The sequence below is a fragment of the Balaenoptera physalus genome (assembly GCF_965194825.1).
Source record: "Balaenoptera physalus genome assembly, chromosome: 3".
Classification (NCBI taxonomy): domain Eukaryota; kingdom Metazoa; phylum Chordata; class Mammalia; order Artiodactyla; family Balaenopteridae; genus Balaenoptera; species Balaenoptera physalus.
In genome coordinates this window covers 148,662,273-148,688,047 of record NC_138890.1, presented here as the reverse complement: position 1 = coordinate 148,688,047, position 25,775 = coordinate 148,662,273, and the positions used below count along the sequence as shown (strand labels likewise).

The following is a 25,775-nucleotide window of genomic DNA, read 5'->3' as shown; positions in this document are numbered from 1 at the left end:
GGTGGGAATGAGTGACATTCTGCAGGGTGAAATGAGGAAGGACTTGGTGGGTACCAATGTTCAATAAATAACTGCATTCGAGTTGGATCTGATTTAAGCGACAGGGATAGCCATGAGGGTTCAATTTAGCAAATAATTACAAATCAGATTTTTTGCCATGAGTTTCAGTCATTTCCCCCATCAGCTAATGACAGCAAGCAAAATAGACGCATGTGTTTTAGCTCCTTAACTAGGATCACCTATTAAATAGTGAGATGACGCAAGGGACACAGAGAAGAATTAACCAACAAATACACTGTTAGTAGTGAGAGCTGGTTACCTGCAAAAACAGTATCTGACTTGAGTAGGAGATCATAGTTTTGTTGATTCAGGAACTGTTAATGTGTTGGCTTAAGGGGTAAAAAAGGTAGGGGATTTTGGAGGTAATGTGAAGTAAAAATTAGAGGAAGGAAATTTAATTCAGGGATTTAATTTGGCAAATGTCTTGAATTTCTGCTTTCCACGGTTTCCATACATGAGTGTGTGTGTATAGTCTATTTGTGGATTTAGGATGGGTTATATATTTGGGCAGTTTCATTTTAATGCTAATAGCATCCAACAAAGGGAAAACAGAACAGACTTCTAAGCGTTTTCTTTCAAAGCTGACCTCACGTGTGATTCTTGGTAGGAAGAAGATGGGAGCCAGCCCCATCCGCATCCCGACTGTCAGCAATGACACCGACTGGGACTTCTGCTTCCATCTGTAAGTATCACACTCACTCAGTGGCCTGAAACATTGGGACCTCCACTTAAGGCAAACCTTGGTGAACTTTGCATGCATATTATATAGTAGAGAAGATTGAGCTTCTGTGTTGTATTCTAATAATGGTTCTGCTCTAATGTCCATTTGTACTTGTGCAACCTATGCAAGATGGAAAACAAATGTTTTTTCCTAACTTAAGGGAAATTTCAATTTTTTTTATAAAGATAGGTTACTTAGAGCAAGATTGGTAAAGTCATGGAGAATTAAATATAGAAAAGTTAATGAGAAATTGAAACTGTTTCATGAAATAAAGAGACAATAAGTAAATTAAAAATTTCACATCATAACAGCTAATACTTATTGAACAAATACTATGTGCCGGGCACTGTTCTAAGTACTTATGCATATTAACGCAACTAATTCCCCCAAAACCCTGTGAGGGAGGTACTGTAATTACCCCATTTTTTAGATAAGGAATATGAATTAAAGAGAGGTTAGGCAATTTGCTCGAAGTCACACAGCTAGTAAATGCTATTCAAACTGGGTAGTCTGACTCCAGAGTCCATTCTTTAACCACTCCTCTATACCAGGGTTTCTCAACCTCGACGCTATTGACATTTTGAATCAGATAATTCTTTGTTGTGAGGGCTGTCCTGTGCATTGTAGCATCCCTGGTCTCTACCTACGAGATGTCAGTAGCACTGTCCCAGTTGTGACAAGCCAAGGTATCTCCAGACATTGCCAAATGTCCCCTGGGAACAATATCACCCTTGGTTGAGAACCATTGCTCTATACCAATGCTATCAAGTAGAAATAGAACGTAAGCCACAAATGTAATATTAAATTTTTAAGTAGCCATATTAAAAAATAAAAAGAAACAGGTAAATTTAATTTTAACACCATATTTATTTATCTCAATATATCTAAAATATTATATAACGTAATTCATGAAATATTTTTTCTTCAATTAAGTCTTTGAAATTCGGTGTGTGTTGTACACCTGCAGCAGACCTCAGTTCAGACCAGTCACATTTCATGTGCTTAATAGCCACATGAGACTAGTAGTTAATGTATTAGTGTAATTCTAGACCATCTCATAAAATATCTTAAGGTTAAGGGTTATACAAATACAAAATTGAAGTTAAAAATGTAGAGTTTACAGTAGAGTATCTTGGAGATAATCAGATAATTCATATTTAATTTTACTAGTCAGAATTCACATTTATGATGGCAACATGTAGAATAAGTTAGAAACCTAGCAGATCTTTCATTTAACTGGCCTAATTTTTTTATTCTGACTATCCTTCCAGATATCTAACTGGTCAATATTCTCCAGGCATGTTTCTTACCTTTCAGAGCAAAATGTTCAAAGCTAGTTCAGGGCTTGGCAGTCTCAAGTCATTTGTCAAGACCTCAATGTTTCTACTTCCTTTGAGGCCCTGCTGTTGAAGCTTGCTCCCTTTGGTCTCAGCTTAATTTCGTTCAAGGCTGAAATTTAAATATTTAGGGCTTATAATTTTTTTAAAAAAAATTATTTATTTAAAGTTATTTATTTGTTTGCTTATTTATTTATTTTTGGCTGCATTGGGTCTTCGTTGCGGCGCACGGGCTTTCTCTAGTTGCGGCAAGCGGGGGCTACTCTTTGTTGCGGTGCGCCGGCTTCTCGTTGCAGTGGCTTCTCTTGTTGTGGAGCACGGGCTCTAGGTGCATGGGCTTCAGTAATTGTGGCACGCGGGCTCAGTAATTGTGGCTCGTGGGCTCTAGAGCGCAGGCTCAGTAGTTGTGGCGCACGGGCTTAGTTGCTCTGCTGCATGTGGAATCTTCCCGGACCAGGGCTTGAACCCTTATCCCCTGCATTGGCAGGTGGATTCTTAACCAGTGCGCCACCAGGGAAGCCCCTGGGGCTTATAATTTTTAATATCCAAAATTAGTAATCTCTTTGGTGACCCCAATAGATTGAACTTCTGCTTCAGGTGGGTGAAATATGCAGCTTACGCAAAGCCTTCTATTGAGGGACTAAGCTTTCTTTCTGTGAGTTTTCTTGAGTTATGATCTCTTGTCACAGATTTCCTCCACCTTCAGTCTTTTTCAGGTATCCTGAAGACCTTACACTTTCTTTTTCCATTCATTTGTTCATTGTTTAACCAGCCATTATTTGTTTTTACTGTGAGCCAGGTATCAGAGTTTCTTAGAAACAAATGAGACTCAGCCCCAGCCCTGGTGGAGTTTACTGGCTAGGAAGCAAAGAAGATTCAGAAACAAAAACAGATTTTGAAAATGAGACTATTGCGTGATTCGCACTCTAGTAGAAGTTGGAGAAGACTTTTGCAAGCCCTGGAGAGGGTGTTTCTACTGCTACGCCAGTGCTAGACTTCCAGCAGAGGTGACATTCGAGTTGGAGGAGGAGTACGGAATTCACTAGGCAGAGGACAGGCAAGTTTAGCACCTGTCTCCTGATCACAGGGCCGCGCCAGCCTTCCCTGGCGTTTCCACTGAGTTTGCATGTCTTCTGAAAGCACACTTCTGTTTGTGGGCAGAAGGCAGTCCTGCTGGGGCCTGGGCTTGGGCCTGAAGGAATGTTGCTCTCCTGTCCACATAACCTGGTTTGCCCACATGCCTAAGTAAATATAGGTTATTTAGAACAGGACTCTGGATGGATATTAGGACGTCATTTATTCGAACCTGGTGTAAAAGGTGACGCTTGACATTTATTTTCCTTCTAAATTTTCCTCTTTTTGTTTTTCTTACAATGAACATTCATTACTTATCCAATCAGTGGAAAAGGAAGATAAATTTTATTTTAAAAACTATACAATGGTTGAACTTTTAAAAGCTATCGTGAATACAAAGGTGATTCCTTTGGGGGAGCTTATTAATAATTAAAATTTCTGTTGCTCTTAATATCTTAGAATTCTATTTCTTCTGGATCACTTTATGATGTCTCTGGTAGAGTTAGGATATGGTTATCTTTTTTGTTATATAAGAGTAACTCTTTGGACTTTTATTTTTATCATACCAATTACCCATTCATAATTATGTTCAGCATCATAGTCTGAGATCTGCATTGTGTGTGTGTGTGTGTGTGTGTGTGTGTGTGTGTGTGTGTGTGTGTGTAAGGGGGTGGGCAGGGGGTGCTGGGGAAGAGGGAGATTTTCAACCCACTCAGCTCTTTCTCAAACACGTTTTTTGTTTTTTTGTTTTGTTTTTTCTAACATAATTGAGAAGGTCATTTCTCTTCTGAATCTGCACTTGACCCAGTGTGGGTTCTCTCCCCTCTCCTTGGTGGGACCACATCCTCTTTAGTTACTATTTATGTTGACGTTTTTAAGAAATATGAAAGAGGGCACGTGAAGTTCTGACCTCAAAATGTTAGCTCCCTTTACCTTATTTCATTATGTCCATTTTCCCCCCTGGTTTGCATCAGAATTTTAGAACATCAAGGATCTTGGAGATCTTCCAATTCAACATCCTCAAGTCATGGAGCTCATAAAATAAGAATAGCTAATGTTAAAAGAGCACTTACTAAATAGCAGGCTGTGCTAAGTGATTTATGAGTATTATCTGATTTAATCCCATAACCTCATCAGGTGGGTATTCATATTGACTTCATTTTACTGTGAAGCAAATCAATACTTACTTAGGGTCATATGATTGGTAAGCAGCAGGGCTGCGACTCTGCCATAGGTGGGAGGTTCACTAAATCTGTTTGATTGGAACCGCTACATTGCCTTTCTAATTCTCGGCTTTACAGGTGACGTGAGTTCACCAACTAGCTTTATTCTACAGGTTTATTTTAGAGATCATATCCCTAGGCCCCAGCTGGGAGGGCTCGGTCCTTCAGTGCTGCCTTGTTTGAGGTAGGCAGCGTTAAACCTGACTCCGTGTCCCTCTCTGGTACCCACAGGTCACAGCAAACCAAGATCCCAGAGCATCAGCGAACAGATGAGTTGTATCCCACTAGTGGGTCTGGAGAGAGCGAAGAAGATGCTAAAGCCAAGGAGGAGAAGGCCATAGACCGTATGTCTCTTCCCAAAGAGAAACTGGCCCAATCCCAGAAGAAGGTAGCTCAGCTGATTAAGGGAAAAATGATAATAAAACAAAAAACTCACTGGGTTTTCCATTTAAAAATACCTCCATGACTAGAGAAGTTCTTCCTTAATTGCAGATCGAAGGGCATTGCAGATGGAAGTAGAGGAAGGTGTTGTATTTCTTTATCAGTGGAAGAAAACAAAGCAGAGCATAGTTGGTAGCCGGCCGCCTTCGGGTGCCACACGTGGGTCACCGTGCCTGCCTCCTTGGAGAGTTTGTGCTCCTGGCTTTAAACTAAAAATTAATGTTTGGTTCTTCCTGTTGCTGTTTGATTACGTTAATTAAAAAATCATCTTTTGATTTCTCCTGAAAGGTTTCAGAATAATATCTTTTGGGTAACAAGAAGGCCAGGATAGTGAGGCAGGAGGCTGAGAACAAGGGTAGCCCAGCAGAGTCTAGGCTCAGGCCTGGCAAGGATACGGTAAGATGCCTGTGGTTACAGTGGAATCATAAGCAAACCAAAGGACCGGAAGTGGGCGGTAGCAGCAGGGGTCAGACAGTGTAGGTATCCATTTTCAAGAGCAAAGCAAGGACTTGGGAACTAGGACCTCAGAGCAAGCGTTTAGCAAGAGTGTTCAAAATGCGGGAACCCGAGAAAGCATGTCAGGGACCCTCACGATTAACACACAGGCACCGGCCTGCTCCCAGAGCATTATTTATCAACAAAGGAGTCCATGTGCTGACTTACTGACTTCCTGGCCATTCCTGGCTAAAGGAAAAAATGATCTTAAAGTACATGTGTGAAAAAAAGCCTCTGCAGATGGCTCAGGAAAGGCTGAGAGGCACTTCAGAGGGAGATGATAGAAGCTGATACTTCCCCAGATGGATGTATTTATAATATAAAGTTATAATATAAAGTATTTATAATATAAAGGGTAATTTACCTCTGTAAATTACCCAGAAACTTGCAAAGGACCGTCATCCTGACCTGGATCCAACAGTATTTCATGAACCCAGGCTAGAATGATCACTTCTGGAAAGACAAGTACCAACTGCCATGGAATGCAAGTGTGGGCTTTTAAGACTTGACAGCTCCTCGGGACTTTTCTGGTGGCGCAGTGGTTAAGACTCTGTGCTCCCAATGCAGGAGGTCCGGGTTTGATCCCTGGTCTGGGAACTAGATCCCACATGCATGCTGCAACTAAGAGTTCACAAGCCACAACTGAGGAGCCCGCCTGCCGCAACTAAGACCCAGCACAACCAAATAAATAAATATTAAAAAAAAGACTTGACATCTCCTTGACCAGTTTGGATAATGACAAAGATTTAGATTTAGGAGTTATATCTAGCCCAGCTCCGTGCTCACAGCCCTGAAGGGCAGGGAGATTGGTGGCAGGAGCAACAGCCCTGGATTGACCTCTAGAGCCCATACTGGTTGTCTCAGTTTCCCCAGGGCAGGAAGTGTGGGGATGAATGAATACAGAATGTCCAGAGCCAGGACAGAACTCAAGGCTTTGGACTCTCATTCCAGTGATTTTTCACAATGTTATGCTTCTCCCTCAGAATAGAACTTAGTATTTACTGTGCAGTCAGCCCATGCAGAACTCTCCAAAATTCTGACTGAATGGATGTTTTTAAAACACGAAGGGAAATGTCCCTCTAACACTGTTTGCGTCTGTGTGTTTGAGCTGGGAGGGGTGAAGCATCAGGTTAGGAAGGAGATGGGGTGTAGGGACGGGGATCAGAAGGGAGCAGTCCTTGGACCACTCTGTCTGTGTGTTACTCTGTAAATGGGTACATTCAGATAACACGTAACAGATTTGGATCACTTTGATGTTGACTCACTTTCCCTACAGTAACTCCATGAGGTAGATGGTATAGATTTCCAAATAGAAAAGGAAGCTGGGACTCAGGGTGATCTTGCCCCAAACATCACAATCAGTAAACATTAGAACGAGGGTTGAAACTCCAGGCTTGTGAGTCCTTGAAGTGCCGTTTTCACCTCACCAGGAAATAAATGCCTGACTTTGTCAATTAGTGCAGCCAGTTGACGACTGTGTTTGTAAAGTTACTGACATCTGTGACCTGAACGTGCAATTCTCTGATTTCTTAGAGAGCTCTGCCTATCAGTTCTACAGAGCCAGGGGCTCTCTCCCCGCCTCATCCTCATCTTTGCCAATAGAGAGATGATTTATTCAGCAAATACTGAATGAGCGCCTCCTCTCTGCATGGAGCATACAGCAGTGAACATGAGAAATAAACTGTTCTTTTATTTATTTATTAAATTTATTATATTTATTTATTTATTTTTGGCTGTGTTGGGTCTTCATTGCTGTGGAGAGCGGAGGCTACTCTTTGTTGTGGTGCACAGGCTTCTCATTGCACTGGCTTCTCTTGTTGTGGAGCACAGGCTCTAGGCACGTGGGCTTCAGTAGTTGTGGCACGTGGGCTTCAGTAGTTGTGGCACGCAGGCTCTAGAGCGCAGGCTCAGTAGCTGTGGCTCATGGGCTTAGTTGCTCCGCGGCATGTGGGATCTTCCTGGACCAGGGCTCAAACCTGTGTCCCCTGCATTGGTGGACAGATTCTTAACCACTGCGCCACCAGGGAAGCCCCAGGAATAAACTGTTCTTGAGGAACTTATTTTCTATTTGGGGAGACAGATCATAGACAAGCAAAATAATAGTTACTGCAATATCAGAGAGAGGTAAATGCCATGAAGAAAAAAATCAAATAGGTAATGGGATAGTAAGTGATGGGGTGAGAGTCTGTTTTAGGTAAGGTGGCCAAGGAAGGCCTCTCTGAGGTGAATGCAATGAAAATGACACAAGAGGGTAACGATGTGTGAGAGTGTCCCAAGCTGGGGGAACAACAGGTGTACAAGCCCCAAGTTAGAAATTAGTTTGCTGTGTTCAGGAACATCAGATTTGTTTAAAAATCCAGATATGTTTATTAATAATACTAAGAAGAAGAAGAATGATAAATAACTAGCTATTTGGTCACTATTGGAGGATGCTAGTGAATGAACTCTATTTGGAAAGCTGATAAATAAAGAGAATGATTAAATCATGTATCCTGCCCTTCTGATATGAACTGTACTACTGGGTAACTAAGAAGGAGATGAGAGGAGATTTCTTTTTATAAAGTTATTCCACCTAACATATGAAGAGGGAATGATAGAATTAGGATATCAGTGTTTTATAGTCTTTTATAGATTAATTCATGTAGTTGTGCTTTTATCAGAAAGAGACAACCCAAGGTTAGGTGTCTTCTGATGGTAGAACATATGAAGTAGTTTTGCTTAAAAAAAAAAAAAGCTAAAGTTAACCAAACTTCTAAATCAACCACCAATATAAAGGCAGAATGGAGACTGGAAGGACATGTTGAGTGACACCATAAAGATTCAACCAAATTTCCATTTTTGGGAAACATTATAAACCAAATAACTCAGTTTCTTCAATAAATAATTTGCAATGAAAAGAATTAGAAATGGAGGTGGAACCCATGGATGAAAAGAGACTCAGGAGACTGATCTCAGTGTATGGACAATTAAACTGTATGAGAAATATTAGATTTATGAGGTAATTATTAGGTTTATGAGACTAGGTATTTGATAGTAAGGAATCATTAATATTTTGGTGAGATAATGATTTTGTGGTTATATTTCTAAGTCTGTATCTTTTGGAGATACTTATGAAATATGAAATGATTTAATATCCTTGATTTGCTTCAAAATCATAGAGGGAGAGGGTGGATGCATGAGGAGCATAGATATGAAACCAGATTGACTGGGAGTGATGAAGCTGACTCATTCTCCATGCTGTTTTTGTATGCTGTTAAAGTTTTTCACAAAAAGAGGTTAAGAGAAGTCACTCTGGCTATGATGTAGAAAGTAGACAGACTATGGGGGGCAAGAGTGGAGGCAATTAGGAGGGGCTGTGGTCACCCAGGTCAAAGATGAGGGTGGCTTGGACGAGGTACACATGGCAGAAATGAGAAGTGCTTAGCTTTAGGACTTAGGAATAGGGTGGAGCCAAGAGGACTTGATGGATTGGCTGTGGGATGGGAAGGGGGGAGGAGAGAAAAAGTTGACAGTGGATGCAGTCCTGCAGTCCAGTGATAAGATACAGGCTGGAAATTTTCCTCCTTTCCAAAAAGTGTAATGACTTGTTTGCTCTCTGCAGAATACCCAAGCAAATAAGGAGCTGATTCGCTGTGTCATCCTTTCTCGAATTATTTTTTTTTTTAGAGATTGGAGTTTATTTATTTATTTATTTATTTATTTATTTTTGGCTGTGTTGGGTCTTCGTTTCTGTGTGAGGGCTTTCTCTAGTTGTGGCAAGCGGGGGCCACTCTTCATCGCGGTGCACGGGCCTCTCACTATCGCGGCCTCTCTTGTTGCGGAGCACAGGCTTCAGATGCGTGGGCTCAGTAGTTGTGGCTCACGGGCCTAGTTGCTCTGTGGCATGTGGGATCTCCCAGACCAGGGCTTGAACCCGTGTCCCCTGCATCGGCAGGCAGATTCTCAACCACTGCGCCACCAGGGAAGCCCTCTCGGATTATTTTTGGGGAAGAACCCTGGAAATGTGAACAGGCTTTGGCCACCCTGACTTATGGCTACCTGACACTGAGAGGTACTCGATTTCCCCGGCTGGGTCTGGGGGGACCAGCCACACTGAGCCCACACAGAACCACAGTCGGGGTGGGGATGCCCAGGGGAGGGTCCATCCTGTCCCCAACTCACACTTTGTCAAGAGGAGGGGACGTCCATGGATGAGGTGGGCAGTGTGACAGGGATCGCAGAGGTAAAGGTACTAACAAGGGAAGGAAAGCAGAGGACAGAAGCCTGGAGGACAAGAGCGTTAGGATTGGGTAGCGAAAGTGGAGCCAGCAAGGAAATAGGATCAGGAGGGGCCGAGTCATGGAAGCCAAGGGCGGAGAAGGGGTTTCAAAAAGAAGTGCAGTGTGGTTTCAGCAGGGTCAGATGGCAGAGGGAGGTCAAATGAGGTGAAGACTGAAGACAGACCCATGGATTTGTCAGTTGGCAAGTCATTGTCACTTGGTTTGGCACCAACAAGTATACTCCTTGGGCCCTGGGAGAGCCCAGATTCAGGGAGACAACTTAGGTAACTATTTTTGAAATTCTGACTTGAGGTGATGGCAGCTTGAACCTGAGAGGAAAGCACCAGAAGCGTTTGAGAGGGATGTTTGTCTGTTTGTCAGACACGGCCTCCCTTTCTTTAGAGAGATTACTATGGTAGGTCTGTGGAAGGAGGTTGACCTTCATCTTCTGAAATCAACCCTTTCTATGAATAGCTACAGTAGACTTTGAGTTTTGCTTTTCCAGTTACATTCCAAACTAACTCAAGACAAGTAAACAGGTTATATTACAAAAGATGGTGGGAACACCACCCTCTTTTCCCTAATTCACAGTTCTTCTTGCCACATGAATGGAGAACCACATTTGAGTAGTAGGTTGGAGGGGAAAAAATTTTCCTGTAAAGGAAGGTCTTTTTGTGTGTTTGTTTTTTCTAGATGGGAAAAACAACTTCCTGATTAGCTGAAGTGCCCACATAATATAACAGCACTCAGTCTTGAACCCAGACTTTCTGAGGCCTAGCCTAGAGTTTTTCTAGAATAGGTTTTGATTATGACCATACCTTGAGAATAGCCTAGGGTCTCTTATTTCAGGTATAGTCCTTACCCAGTTTCTTCACTTTAACTTTTTTTGAAGTCTGTGCTCCTTCAAATAAAACAACGAAAGCTTTGAAAAATCACAGACCTTCAAGAGGGATGAAGTGCTTGCTGAATTCCACTTAGTTTTGTTGTCATTAATCCTGCAACTGCTGTAAAATGGACAGAATTTATGAGCCAGGCTCCTGTGTAGGCGGGACGTATGCGTCTGTGTGTGCTCACGCCTCGCTGCACATGTGCATGCTTTATGACCAGCAGACCTGCCTGCCTCATTTCCCTGGGAGCCTTTTCCAGCACTGGGGGAAGGGCGTCAAGCCAGAAGGCTGATTTCTCTCGATAAACGGTCTTCCAGTAAGTATTTAATGAGACACTTGTATATGTGAAATTCTTTGACGAGGGCTCTGGGAACTATAAGGGACAGAAGGCACAGTCGTTGCCTTCGGAGAACTTACAACCTCTTGTGGAAGGTGAGCTACCTACGGACAGCTACGATAGAAGGCACCAGAAGGCCATGTGACTGGTTTAAATACAGGGCTTTGGGGGCGCTGGGTGAAATCATTTCTGACTGAAGGTAGTAAGCGATAGATTCAGGAAGAGGTGCCATCCAAGAAGGCCCTTTTAAAATGAGTAGGGTTGGGTAGGCAGAAGAAGGGGTGGGCATTTCTGATGAAGAACAAGGCCTGGCAGACGCATGGAGGCGGGAAAGTGCAGCGTGTGTTGGGAAAGTAATCAGCAGCGCTGGCTGGATACGGTGAGGACCGCTCAGATGAACCTGGAAGGGAGGGCACTTTGGGCAGGCTGAGGAATTAGTCATTGATTTGGTAGACAAGGGGGACCATTAGAGATTTTCCAGCAGGGGGATGAGTACATCAAAGTGTGCTTTTGGAAAGGTCAGTCTAGCGATGATAGCTAGAATGGAAGCTATCTCATCTAGCTGTTTACATCTAGGTGTAAAACCAGGCTGGTGACAGGGGGCACGAGTGAGAAGGTAAGGATTTAAGAGTCTATGAAGGGGCTTCCCTGGTGGCGCAGTGGTTGAGAATCCGCCTGCCAATGCAGGGGACGCGGGTTCGAGCCCTGGTCTGGGAAGATCCCACATGCCGCGGAGCAACTAGGCCCGTGCGCCACAACTACTGAGCCTGCAGCGTCTGGAGCCTGTGCTCCGCAACAAGAGAGGCCGCGATAGTGAGAGGCCCGCGCACCGCGATGAAGAGTGGCCCCCGCTTGCCGCAACTAGAGAAAGCCCTCGCACAGAAACGAAGACCCAACACGGCCATAAATCAAAAATAAATAAATAAAAATTAAAAAAAAAAAAAAAAAAGAGTCTATGAAGGACAGATACCTTTACCTTTTAAGCCAGAAATCCCACTTTTGGGACTCTTTCCTGAATACACACTTAAATGGATGATATTATCCTTTGCAGCATTGTTTATGATAGTAGAAGATTGGAAACAACCAAGCATACTCGTCACTGAAGGACGAATACACACTATGTGGTATATACAGCCTTAGAAAGGGCATGAGGAAACTTATCTACCACTAGGGAAAGGTCTCCTGGATACATCTTTAGGCAACAGAGAACGCACAACGCAGGACCGTGTTTGTAACATACCTCTTTTCAGGTAAGAAGGAGGGGAGAGAAATGAGAATATGTGCTTATATTCACATCAGGAAACACTGAAGGAAACACAAGAAAGAAACAAAAGTTACCTAGAGGCTGCTTGTGAAAGGGGATAGAATTCGAAGTGAGACCTCTCAACATTTACCTTTTCATATAATTTTAACTTTTGAACCGTGGGAATGTATTACCTATTCAAAAATGATAGTTAAAAAAAGGCTGTGAAGGAAGAATTGGCAGGACATGGCATTGGATTTGGGGTTGAGGAAAAGTGAGGCCCCAAAATGACCATGAGGTTTCAGGCCCCTCAAGGTGCCGTCATCAGAGATAAGCCGGTCAGGAAAGGAACTGAAGTGGGAGAGGAATGGTGGGTCTGGTTTTTGATATATTGCTTTTGAGTTACAACGGAGAAATCCAGAAGTATATTTTTACTAGGTGCTGGAAAGTTGGGACCAGAACTTGGGAGGAGAGAAGGGGAATCATAAGCATGGAAGAATATTTGAGACCAGAACTAGGGAGGGGAAATGGAAAATTATAAGCATGAAGGCCAAGGTTGAAGTTATAGGAGTTGATAAAACTTCTGAGAGGAGAGAGAAGAAAAGGAAGAAATGGAAAGACAGACCCTTGGAGAATGGACATATTAATGGAAGGGAACAGAGGACCCTGGTAGAGTGAGCAAAGAGTCAATTAGAGAAGGTTTATCAAGGAGAACTGAGTTAGAGCGGTGCCTCGGGAGCCAAGAGGAGAAACCAAGCAGCTAAGGTGTCTGATGCTGCCATGAGATGGGGATACAAGAAACTGCGACTGCACTTAACTCAGTAAGAGGCCCTTGGGGACCTCACGAGAACCATTTCTGCAGAAGGCTTGGAGCAGAAGCCAGATCCCAGGGATGAGGGGAAGGCCTGGGCCGGTAGCCTAGGCTATGTATGCTACGTCCTGCATAGTGAAAGGGATGAGGGGAAATAGGAGGGTAGCTAGGGAAGGCAGAAAAGTCATTTGAAGCTAATTTTATAAGAGGAGGAGACCTGGGAACATTTTAGGCTGTGAAGAAGGAGCCAGATAGAGAGTTTGGAGGTTTTAAAAAATGGAGCAATCGATGCAGCGGGGTTCAGGAGTCAATAACAAAAAAAAGCGAGGCCTTTTGCAAAGCAGAGAGTGTAAAAGGCTGATGGTTGGTGAAACAGAGTAAGGGACACTAGAAGTGGAACTCTGTCACCAGCTGACCTGGCGAGAACCCTCCCGAGCCTGGGGCTTTAGTGGTTGAGAAAAGGGCAGGTGGAGGCGGCTGGTCACCTTGTGACCACTGTTTCCATGTGTTCAGGAAGGAGAAGACAGTAACATGGGCAAGCAGTTTCCTGATGTTTTGCCTATTATTAATGAAGCAATGAATTAATTTTTTAGCCTGTTATTACTGGGAACCTTCCAGGTATCTGTTGCAAAAATCTCGAAAAAGAAGCATAAGTCATGAACCCTACCTTCTGTGTCTAATTGGTAAAAAAGCTGGTACAGGAACAACAGGGAATGATAGAAAGCGGTTGATCTGACCTGCAGGAAGCCTGGTGCCTATCTGAAGTTGAGTGTGTGTTTGAGAAGGCAGCCTTTTGTAGAGATTCTGTAAGCAGCTTTATGAAGAATGTCCAGAGTACATAAGGACAAATATAATAAAGTGCTTAAGGGGAATGGACCCTGGTCGTAATGATGATGATAACAGCTAATATTTATTTAAACTCGTTTCATTCCTGTGTGCCAGGCACTATTTAATCCTTTTTCATAAATTAATTAAATTAATCCTTGCAACAACCGTACAAGGTGGGAGGTATTTTCATTGCCATCTTATAGGTGAATAAACTGAAGTACAGATAGATTAAGTAACTCATTCAAGTAGTAAGTGGCTAAGCCAGCTTCTGTACCTGGAAGTCTGGCCCTAAGACCTTGCTGTCTTAATCGCTGTACCACGAGAACTTCTTAAATATAGGTGATGGTCAAAGGTGACAGCAGCAGCCTCCAAAGCCTGAGTAGCTCCGAGAAGATTCTCTGTGGCCTGAGTCAGAGTAACAGAAATCAGCGGTGGAGTCTTACCCCAAACTAAAGCAAAATGATCGATACATTTGGTGGACAATCTCTGGACCGCTTTTCCAGTTCATTAATATGCCCTTGTGATTTCTGAATCTCAGGCTCCAGAAGCAGGTCTTGCTGCCACCCTGATTTTTACTTCTATAGTTGCTGCCCTGTTGGTGCAGGGAGAAGGCTGGTGTCCCTGGCTGGGGAGGGCAAGTAAAGGAAAATGACGTGGTCTTGGCACAGACATCGGATTCAGGGAGGTGGGACTTGGAGTTAGGGAACAAGGTCACCGATCTGTGCGCATCCTCTAGAGAGAGAGGAGATGAGTCTTACACAGACACATATATGCAGAGTATTATTTTTACATAAAAGAGGGTGTTCTTGCAATTAGTGAAAAGCAAATTCATTTCAAAATATTAGATTCTGACTCATCATACTTTGTCATCCTGAATTTTCTCATGCAGGAAATGCTATAAAAATATTATCACAGATTTTTTTTTTTAATGAAAAAGGAGCTTTTTCATACTTGAAAACTTTAGAAAACATTTGTCTAGAGCAGTGGTCTCTAAACTCTTGAGAATTAGCTCTCTTTTCACAAAAAATGTTTTGAGCACTCTCCATAAATATGTATTTATTATGAACTATGTACAATAGTATTAAATATTATGTAATATTATATTCATAAAAATAGAAAACAAAAAAGATTGTTTTTAAAAGTAGAGAAATTTTTATTTTTTCCCCACACCCTTATGGCATCTTGCATACCCATAGGGGTACACTCACCCCACTTTGGAGACCAGAGTGGATTCTGGGAAGAGTAAAGGAGTCATTTTTTTCCTTAGGGCTGACTTTAAAGTTGAATGAGCTGTTTTAAATCAAGATCCTGGTTCAGTTTACTTAAGTCCCATTGGTTACCAGCTCAGCTTTTTCATCAGAAGGACCACAGTGCAGGGCATGGTGAAGGGGAGACAGGGAACTATATAATTAATTAGCTGCTGAGTTTAGAGGAAAAGGGTTCCTCTTGGGGATTTCACAGCCCGCACTGGGCCCCTAGGGCTGGGGTGTGGAGCTGAGGGGGCAGCCTTGCAAAGCCTCAGAACAACTTTAGGATTTGTTTTCTCTTTAGGAGCCCAGAAACAATGTTGTGCTGATTTGGGGGTGGTTTTCAGTGGCTCATCCAGTTTCACTTTTCTCCTTCCTGTAGACCCAGGGAAGCATCTAAATGTGGTTTCTGCACTCCTTATTGACACACTCCCAAGGGCCCAGATGGTTGTGGAAAGTACCCTATTTGATAAAAAAGACTCTCGGTTTCCTACTTTGGTGTCTTGGTCTGATTCCCTGGCAGAGTTTTCTGTTGCTGCTGCCTTCTCAAGACCTATGAAAACTCCCTATTACCTAGCAGATCAAGTCCAGCTTCCTCAACTTGGCACCCAAGACTCCATTTTCTCCATCCAATTCATACGTTATGTGTCTTTCAACTTAAACCTCCCTTCAGGCAGACTGGTCTTCTTACAGCCTTCCAGCACGCCCCAACCCCACCCCACCAGTGCACGTCTGCACGAGTGTGCTCGTGCGTGCACACACACACACACACACATACGCTTATTCTGTCTTTACGGCCTCAGGCTGTTTACTCCAAGTGGAAACCCGTTCTCATTCTTCTCCATCAGTCAAAACCCTACCTACTGTTCAGGAAGGAGATGAGTCCCACTTCCTGTATAAAGGCTTTACTAACTCACTGTTTCTCCAAATGTGGTCCTCAGGCAGCCTACATCAGTATCACCTAAGATAGTTGTCATAAATCTGAATCCTTGGCTCTCACCTTAGAACTCGTGAACCGTAACTACTGGAGGCCCAGGAATCTGCATTTCAGCAGGGTGCCTGTGACGCTCCGTGCAGTTTGAGGGCCACTGTCACCTGGTAACTTGAGATGCAGCCCTCTCTTTCACCACAGAGTCCAGTCTTCTCTTCAGTTGAGACCTACAGAACAGGCATCTCCGAGCGTTCCACAAAGACTTCTCGGCTTCTGGGTCACTTTTAGGGCTCTTGCAGAGAAACTGTGTTCCCATTGCTGCAATTCAGTAAGGACCTGCACATCTGGAACATATGAGGGCTGCAGGCATCAAGTGCAAGTCCTTTCAAATTATCTCTATTGCCACTGACTGCACCCGTACTGTGAAAGCGGGCTCCAAGGGCCAGAGGGAGAGCAAACTGAGGGCCGAGGTGTGAGGGGGGCATCAGAGGCACAGGGGGCCTCCCCACAGTGGCAGGGGTGAATGTGTTTCTCAGACCCTGGGGGCTGCCGAGAGGAGAGCCGAAGCAGCCATGGCGGTCCTCAGTAGGGTGGAGGAGAGCCCCTGTGTGTTCTCTGCTGGCTTTCCTCTTTTCTCCAGAGTTTCCCTTTCCCATCAGGGATCACTAGACATGAGCTAGGCTAGAAGATGAGGAAAGAATTCTGTAAACTGAATACTCCCAAGTCTCCCTCTGTTAACTGGACTAATAGTAGTTCAAGTTAAATGCCAGGAATACCAGCCTTTAGTTAGAAGATGAGGGGAAACATGCCCCATGTTCTGTCTAGCAGAGGTTTGGTATCCCCTTTGTCTTCTTTCTCTAGAGAGGGGCCTCACTGCATTTAGAAATTAGGTCTTTTGTGCGTGTGTGTGTGTGTGTGTGACCAATTAGTATCACCAGCTTCATCTTGGATTGAAAAAAATCCCCAGATGGAAGTGATTGTATTCATAAGCCCTTTGACTTTATAGAATGCCTTTTCCAGAAAGCTCGAATGGAGCATAGCACTCTGTGGCATAACCTAGTTCATTCCTGGACTCTCTCCATGTGTTTGGTAAAAGGGCAGTTTCTATAATTTTGTTATCATTTTACATTTGGAGGATGGAGAAGCTTTGTGGATTGAAAAGGTCACATGGCATTAGCAGTGGATTGGGAATGGGATACTCAGCTTCCACTCCTGACTCCATCAGTGATTTCCAAACCGAGTCCATAGACGAACGCCAGGATGGCTGCATAAGAAACATTTGGGGAGTTATTTCAAAATATAGAGTCCTGGACACTATTCCTCTAGAGATTCCAACTCAACACGTCTGGGGTGAGGGGCAGGATGGGGGGAGCCAGGAACCTATATTCTTTACAAGCATTCCAGATAATTCTAATGCACTGCCAATTTGGGGAACCAATACTAAAGACCAAATGACAACCACACTGCCCTCCTTCCCCCTCCCAGGAATGTCTTTGACTGAAAAACCTTTTTAATGTTTCTCATCTTGCCATCCACCCTCAAACTTCCCCAGGCCTCCCACCTCAGGCCAAGAAACATGCTGAGTCTGCCAAGAACACACTGATGACCTGGAAGGGAAACACAACCTCAGACAAGGAGAAAAAGGAAATCCTGGAGACTCTGGTCATGCTCTACGACACTGTGGGGGTGGCCTGGCTCCTACAGAACCGATATCCTTCCCTTCCCAGCGGGGTCTGGAGATCAGGGCCAGGGGCCACCCATGCCACATGGGTCGTCTCACACAGGGTGAGAGGTGAAACCAAGGGCTCGTAGCTCCATTCTGACATCCAGGTCTTCCACAAGCCTCTGCTGTCCATCTAGAAAGTACGAATGTTCCTCCTGTGTCTATTCATATGAGCTCTGAGTTAAGCCATGGGAGTGTTCTCACTGGGGACACGTCCCCTGGCCAGCTGGAAGTTTTTGGAGCCTGTCCTGCTCCTCGTAGAGCGCTCAAGACAGTGTTAGCAATGAGGACGCAGGTGATAGCGGTGGTGGCCATGTAGGAAGACGGAAAATGAATGGTCATTTAAAGCACCGTTTGTCAAAGTAGGCTGCACATTGTAATCCCCTCGGGGAGCTTTCAGAATTATTGCTATTTGGGTCCCACCCCAGAGAGTTTGATTTAGTAGGTCTGGGGTGCATCTGTTCACTGAGATTTTTAAAAGCTCCAGGTGATTGTAACATACAGCCAAAAACCTCTGATTTAATGTACACGTGATCATTTTAGTTTTTCTGAAATGCCGTTGAGAACACTGCCCATGAAACCAGAGGCCAAGCAAAATAGACAAAAGAAATAGTTCTCCATATTTCCGGAGGGGAACTGTTATATATGCCTCTCCTCAAAAAGCTTGTGATTTTGACAGCTCCTTTTGGTACCATCTCCACTTGAAAACTGTTCAGGGTCTTTCATGTTCATGAATAATCATAAGCCCTCTTTGAGCCCATGTGTCCCCAGTCTCTCCTCTCTACACATCCCCCTCTCTACTTTTTTGGTCCTGATGCTCAACTTGCAAAATCTGATATGTTTCCTTCCTCTCTTATGCCCTTAGTAGAGGGCTATTGAAAATGTGGGATAGAAGGATATTTGGGAATTAAGGGGATTTTCTTTCCTGCTATTTGCCTCTCGCCAAAAACCTGCTTTGCTTGGACTTTCTAAATGACCCAGAAAGTCCCTTTCAGCAGAATTAGTTCCTCTCTTTCACCATTCACAGAAGCCCACTTGGGAGAAATGAATAATTGTTGTCACACAGTAGATGCCTCTAAGGAAATCCAGTGTAATTTACGGTTTCCGTTCACTCCAAACGCTCACCACCCATCCTAGCCCTGGATTGCTGCAATACCACAGGACACCCAGGGCCCTGTTCCTTTTCTGAAGAATTCTCCCTTCTTGACAACATATATAGATGGAAAATAGAGAACATAGGGAAGGGTGCATTTTCAAATACTGCTTCGTTTTCCTAAGGGCCCCTTTTGTTTGCTTACTAACTGCTGCCCCTGGTCAGTCGGGGGGGGGTTTGTGTACCTGGCATTCTCCTTGACTGTTTCACTGGCAGAGAGGCTTATTTCAACCTGCAGAAGTCAGAGAGAAACATGAAGGAGCTGAAAAAATCATATAAGGGAGGTGCTTGTGGATTACAGGTCTCAGAGAAAGACCTAACAATTGCTTTGGGCAGGTAAGATCTGGGCTTAGACAAGCTTGGACTTTTATGGCTAAGGCCTGGAATTACATGATTGTCTTGTACTCTCTATATAAAGGGAGAAAAATATTCAGAGCAAAAGACCCAGAGACTCAAATGATAGTAAAAGAGGCTCATATTTGCCAAACGCATACATCATGGTCTAAGCTTCGTGTGCTCTGTCCCATTTAATTCTCACAGCCACCACTGAGGTAGTTGGTGCAACAATTATGTCATTAGAGAGAGGGCAAAGAAACTGAGCTGAGGTTAAACAAACTGTCCAAGGTGAAGCTTTTTTTTTTTTAATATATAAATTTTATTTATTTATTTTTGGCTGCGTTGGGTCTTCATTGCTGCGCGTGGGCTTTCTCTAGCTGCGGCGAGCGGGGGCTACGCTTCGTTGTGGTGCGCGGCTTCTCATTGCGGTGGCTTCTCTTGTTGCGGAGCACGGACTCTAGGTGCGCGGGCTTCAGTAATTGTGGCACGTGGGCTCAGTAGTTGTGGCTCGTGGGCTCTAGAGCGCAGGCTCAGTAGTTGTGGCGCATGGGCTTAGTTGTGCTGCGGCATGTGGGATCTTCCCAGACCAGGGATCGAACCCGTGTCCCCTGCATTGGCAGGCAGATTCTTAACCACTGCGCCACCAGGGAAGCCCCAAGGTGATAAGCTTTAAGTGTTGGATCTGAACTTGATCTGAACTTACAGACTGTTAGCCCTTCCTTGTGCTGCCTCTCATACTTACTGTAAAATTATATTTTTTTTCTGAATTGCCACCTACTTTTGTCATCAAGTATGACAACTTAAAAGATGAGGAAGGAACAGTTAATGTAGACAATTTATTGGAGGTCCATGAGTTATGCATAGCACGTGCATTTTAAGGGAAAGTTGTATTCCATATGGAAACAAAGTTCATGGAATTTGTTCAAGCCGGAATGAGACTTAACTGTTTCACAGTTGAGTTAGGGATCCTCTGAGAATCAGAATATTTAGATACGAGAGTGGGCCCATCAGATTATCAGAAGAAAAAAAGAATAATAAAAGGTTTACTATCCCCTAGAGTTTTCAAATATCTTCACATACTTAAAAGCAATCTGTTTCCAAAACTGTAAGCACTTGGCATGGTAGGGTAGGTGACGGAATGGTAAGGAAATGACCTGAGTCATGCCTGCCTCCTCTAAAAAGCCATGAATCTAGAAGTCAAATGGGAAATGGCAGGGAGATGTCCGAACGTCCAGAGTTAAATATTGAATTAAGTCCACAGGCCCATAAATTAGAGTCTAGTGAATGTCTACTGCTGTCACACGGGGCAGTGACTAAGGTTTTTGTGCTTATGTGAAAAGATAGCCTTGTTCCTCTTTCAGAATAAATTTGAGTGCATATTTCATTCATCCATTCCACACTGTTGACCTGTTTTGTACATGCACTGTTCTAAGTGTTGGAACGTTTACTAAAGTATAACTACATCCTAGACACTGTTCTAAGTGCTTTACATAATTTATTTCACTCAGTCTTATACCACAAGCCTATGAGGTAGGTATTTTTCTTTTTAATTTACAGATAAGAAAATTAAGGCATGGAAAAAGTAAGTAGCTCAGGGTGACAGAACTAATAGGTAGGAGAGCCAGCACGGGGTCGTCTGAATCCCTAGCTCACGTTCTATGACACACTGAGTTATGTCTGATACCCACCAAATATCTAGGAAGGGCAAATCCTTTTTCCCATTTGAAGAGTGGGGAAAATGAGGCCAGATTGTTCAGGCAGGTCAGACAACTTGGCTGATTATCTCCCTACAAGCTCGTGATGAAAGGCATTATCATTCTATAACTTCTGCTCTTATGGTCAAGGGAAATAGTGGTCTGACTGACAAAAAAAAAATTTGTGTGTGTATGAAGACTTATCAGATAACATGCCTTATATATTCTTTTGACTGAAAATTCTAATCTTCAGAGGAGGGAAAAACCTTCCAGCTTAAAATAAATTGTAACTATTGCAGAATGCCTTATATAAAATAATTTTATACACACACTTATATTTTTAATTCAACTTGGGAATACAAAGATGGGGGCATGGGGTGAGGGAGAAGAAATATTGATTGTGTATCTACTATATGTTAGGCAATTTTACATATTATTTTTAATCTAATCTTCATAACAACCTTGTAATTTAGGTATTCTTAACCTTCTTTTATTTGGAAGGAAATAAAAACTCCTGGAGTTTGCCCATAAAGCTAATAACTGTGAGAAGCAGCTTTGAACTACTCATGTTCTTCTCTTTGTGTCTTGCTAACTCTAGAAAGATAAACCTAAATGAATGCTATTTTATTATCATTAAAAAATTATATTCCCCATTGTTTTGGAAATTTGAAAGAACAGACATATATGAAGAAAATAAAAGTCAATTGTAATGTCACCACCCAAACATAACTGCTATGAACAGTTAGTTATCTCTCTCTCTCTCTTTCTCTCTCTATATATGTTTAAATATAAATATATGTGTATATACACACATATATAAACACACACACATATATACATGTCAGGATTATATATATATATATATATATACACATACATATATATTTAACATCTTTATTGGAGTATAATTGCCTTACAATGGTGTGTTAGTTTCTGCTTGATAACAAAGTGAATCAGCTATACATATACATATGTTCCCACATCTCCTCCCTGTTGCGTCTCCCTCCCACCCCTCTAGGTGGTCACAAAGCACCCAGCTGATCTCCCTGTGCCACGTGGCTGCTTCCCACCAGCTAGCTATCCATTTTACATTTGGTAGTGTATATATGTCCATGCCACTCTCTCACTTCGTCCCACCTTACCCTTCCCCCTCCCCGTATCCTCAAGTCAATTCTCTATGTCTGCATCTTTATTCCTGTCCTGCCCCTAGGTTCTTCAGAACCATTTTTTTTTTTTTTTTAGATTCCATATATATGTGTTAGCATAGAGTATTCGTTTTTCTCTTTCTGACTTACTTCACTCTGTATGACAGACTCTAGGTCCATCCACCTCACTACAGATAACTCAATTTTGTTGCTTTTTATGGCTGAGTAATATTCCATTGTATATATGTGACACATCTTCTTTATCCATTCATCTGTCAGTGTACACTTAGGTTGCTTCCATGTCCTGGCTATTGTAAATAGAGCTGCAATGAACACTGTGGTACATGACTCTTTTTTTTTTTTAATTTTTAATTTAATTTAATTTTTTTTTTATACAGTAGGCTCTTATTAGTTATCCACTGTATACATATTAGTGTATATATGTCAATCCCAATCGCCCAATTCATCACACCACCACCAGCCTCTTGCCACTTTCCCCCCTTGGTGTCCATACATTTGTTCTCTACATCTGTGTCTCAATTTCTGCCCTGCAAACCGGTTCATCTGTACCATTGTTCTAGGTTCCACATATATGCATTAATATACGATATTTGTTTTTCTCTTTCTGGCTTACTTCACTCTGTATGACAGTCTCTAGATCCATCCACGTCTCTACAAATGACCCAATTTCGTTCCTTTTTATGGCTGAGTAATATTCCATTGTATATATGTACCACATCTTCTTTATCCATTCGTCTGTCGATTGGCATTTAGGTTGCTTCCATGTCCTGGCTATTGTAAATAGTGCTGCAATGAACATTGGGGTGCATGTGTCTTTTTATTTATTTATTTATTTATTTATTTATTTGGCTGTGTTGGGTCTTCGTTTCTGTGCGAGGGCTTTCTCTAGTTGTGGCAAGCGGGAGCCAGTCTTCATCGCGGTGCGCGGGCCTCTCACTATCGCGGCCTCTCTTGTTGCGGAGCACAGGCTCCAGACATGCAGGCTCAGTAGTTGTGGCTCACGGGCCTAGTTGCTCCACGGCATGTGGGATCTTCCCAGACCAGGGATCGAACCCGTGTCCCCTGCATTGGCAGGCAGATTCTCAACCACTGCGCCACTAGGGAAGCCCGCATGTGTCTTTTTGAATTATGGTTTTCTCTGTGTATATGCCCAGTAGTGGGATTGCTGGGTCATATGGTAATTCTATTATTCGTTTTTTAAGGAACCTCCATACTGTTCTCCATAGTGGCTGCATCAATTTGCATTCCCACCAACAGTGCAAGAGGGTTCCCTTTTCTCCACACCCTCTCCAGCATTTGTTGTTCGTAGATTTTCTGATGATGCCCATTCTGACTGGTGTGAGGTGACACCTTATTGTAATTTTGATTTGCGTTTCTCTAATACTTACTGATGCTGAGCAGCTTTTCATGTGCTTCTTGGCCATCTGTATGTCTTCTTTGGAGAAATGTCTATTTAGGTCTTCTGCCCATTTTTGCATTGGGTTGTTTGTTTTTTTAATATTGAGCTGCATGAGCTGTTTATATATTTTGGAGATTAATCCTTTGTCCGTTGATTCACTTGCAAATATTTTCTCCCATTCTGAGGGTTGTCTTTTCGTCTTGTTTGTAGTTTCCTTTGCTTTACAAAAGCTTTGAAGTTTCATTAGGTCCCATTTGTTTATTTTTGTTTTTACTTCCATTACTGTAGGAGGTGGATCAAAAAAGATCTTGCTGTGATTTATGTCAAAGAGTGTTCTTCCTATGTTTTCCTCTAAGAGTTTTATAGTGTCTGGCCTTACATTTAGGTCTCTAATCCATTGTGAGTTTATTTTTGTGTATGGTGTTAAGGAGTGTTCTAATTTCATTCTTTTACATGTAGCTGTCCAGTTTTCCTAGCACCACTTATTGAAGAGACTGTCTTTTCTCCATTGCATATCCTTGCCTCTTTTGTCATACATTAGTTGACCATAGGTGTGTGTGTTTATCTCTGGGCTTTCTATCCTGTTCCATTGATCTATATTTCTGTTTCTGTGCCAGTACCATATTGTCTTGATTAGTGTAGCTTTGTAATATAGTCTGAAGTCAGGGAGTCTGATTCCTCCAGCTCCGTTTTTTTCCCTCAAGACTGCTTTGGCTATTCGGGGTCTTTTGTGTCTCCATACAAATTTTAAGATGATTTGTTCTAGTTCCGTAAAAAATGCCATTGGCAATTTGATAGGGATTGCATTGAATCTGTAGATTGCTTTGGGTAGTATAGTCATTTTCACAATATTGATTCTTCCAATCCAAGAACATGGTATATCTCTCCATCTGTTGGTATCATCTTTAATTTCTTTCATCAGTGTCTTATAATTTTCTGCATTCAGGTCTTTTGTCTCCCTAGGTAGGTTTATTCCTAGGTATTTTATTCTTTTTGTTGCAATGGTAAATGGGAGTGTTTCCATAATTTCTCTTTCAGATTTTTCATCATTAGTGTATAGGAATGCAAGAGATTTCTGTGCATTAATTTTGTATCCTGCAACTTTACCAAATTCATTGATTAGCTCTAGTAGTTTTCTGGTGGCATTTTTAGGATTCTCTATGTATAGTATCATGTCATCTGCAAACAGTGACAGTTTTACTTCTTCTTTTCCAATTTGTATTCCTTTTATTTCTTTTTCTTCTCTGATTGCCATGGCTAGGACTTCCAAAACTATGTTGAATAATAGTGGTGAGAGTGGACATCCTTGTCTCGTTCCTGATCTTAAAGGAAATGCTTTCAGTTTTCCACCATTGAGAATGATGTTTGCTGTGGGTTTGTCATATATGGCCTTTATTATGTTGAGGTAGGTTCCCTCTATGCCCACTTTCTGGAGAGTTTTTATCATACATGGGTGTTGAATTTAGTCGAAAGCTTTTTCTGCATCTATTGAGTTGATCATATGGTTTTTATTCTTCAATTTGTTAATATGGTGTATCACATTGATTGATTTGCGTATATTGAAGAATCCTTGCATCCCTGGGATAAATCCCACTTGATCGTGGTGTATGATCCTTTTAATGTGTTATTGGATTCTGTTTGCTAGTATTTTGTTGAGGATTTTTCCATCTATATTCATCAGTGATATTGGTCTGAGTCTTCTCCCTTTTTTTCTTGATGAGTCTGGCTAATGGTTTATCAATTTTGTTTATCTTCTCAAAGAACCAACTTTTAGTTTTATTGATCTTTGGTATTGTTTCCTTCATTTCTTTTTCATTTATTTCTGATCTGATCTTTATGATTTCTTTCCTTTTGCTAACTTTAGTGTTTTTTTTGTTTTTCTTTCTCTAACTGCTTTAGGTGTAAGGTTAGGTCGTTTATTTGAGATTTTTCTTGTTTCTTGAGGTAGGATTGTATTGCTATAAACTTCCCTCTTAGAACTGCTTTTGCTGCATCCCATAGGTTTTGGGTCGTCGTGTTTTCATTGTCATTTGTTTCTAGGTATTTTTTGATCTCCTCTTTGATTTCTTCAGTGATCTCTTGGTTATTAAGTAGTATATTGTTTAGCCTCCATGTGTTTGTATTTTTTACAGACTTTTTCCTGTAATTGATATCTAGTCTCATAGTGTTGTGGTCAGAAAAGATACTTGATACAATTTCAGTTTTCTTAAATTGACCAAGGCTTGATTTGTGACCCAAGATATGATCTATCCTGGAGAATGTTCAATGAGCACTTGAGAAGAAAGTATATTCTGTTGTTTTTGGATGCAATGTCCTATAAATATCAATTAAGTCCATCTTGTTTAATATATTATTTAAAGCTTGTGTTTCCTTATTTATTTTCATTTTGGATCATCTGTCCATTGGTGAA

At 42.2% G+C, this 25,775-nt stretch overlaps 1 protein-coding gene across 1 annotated transcript in view; it reads left to right on the top strand.

Moving 5' to 3' along the window:
• Window positions 1–25,775, top strand: part of TTC23L (tetratricopeptide repeat domain 23 like) — a 58,106-nt gene that overhangs the window by 1,000 nt on the left and 31,331 nt on the right. Inside the window, exons 2-7 of the mRNA XM_082453897.1 lie at window positions 668–742; window positions 4,647–4,830; window positions 8,953–8,983; window positions 9,313–9,402; window positions 17,447–17,609; window positions 18,987–19,106. Coding sequence (XP_082310023.1) covers window positions 668–742; window positions 4,647–4,830; window positions 8,953–8,983; window positions 9,313–9,402; window positions 17,447–17,609; window positions 18,987–19,106 — 663 coding nt within the window. The remainder of the gene's footprint in view (window positions 1–667; window positions 743–4,646; window positions 4,831–8,952; window positions 8,984–9,312; window positions 9,403–17,446; window positions 17,610–18,986; window positions 19,107–25,775) is intronic.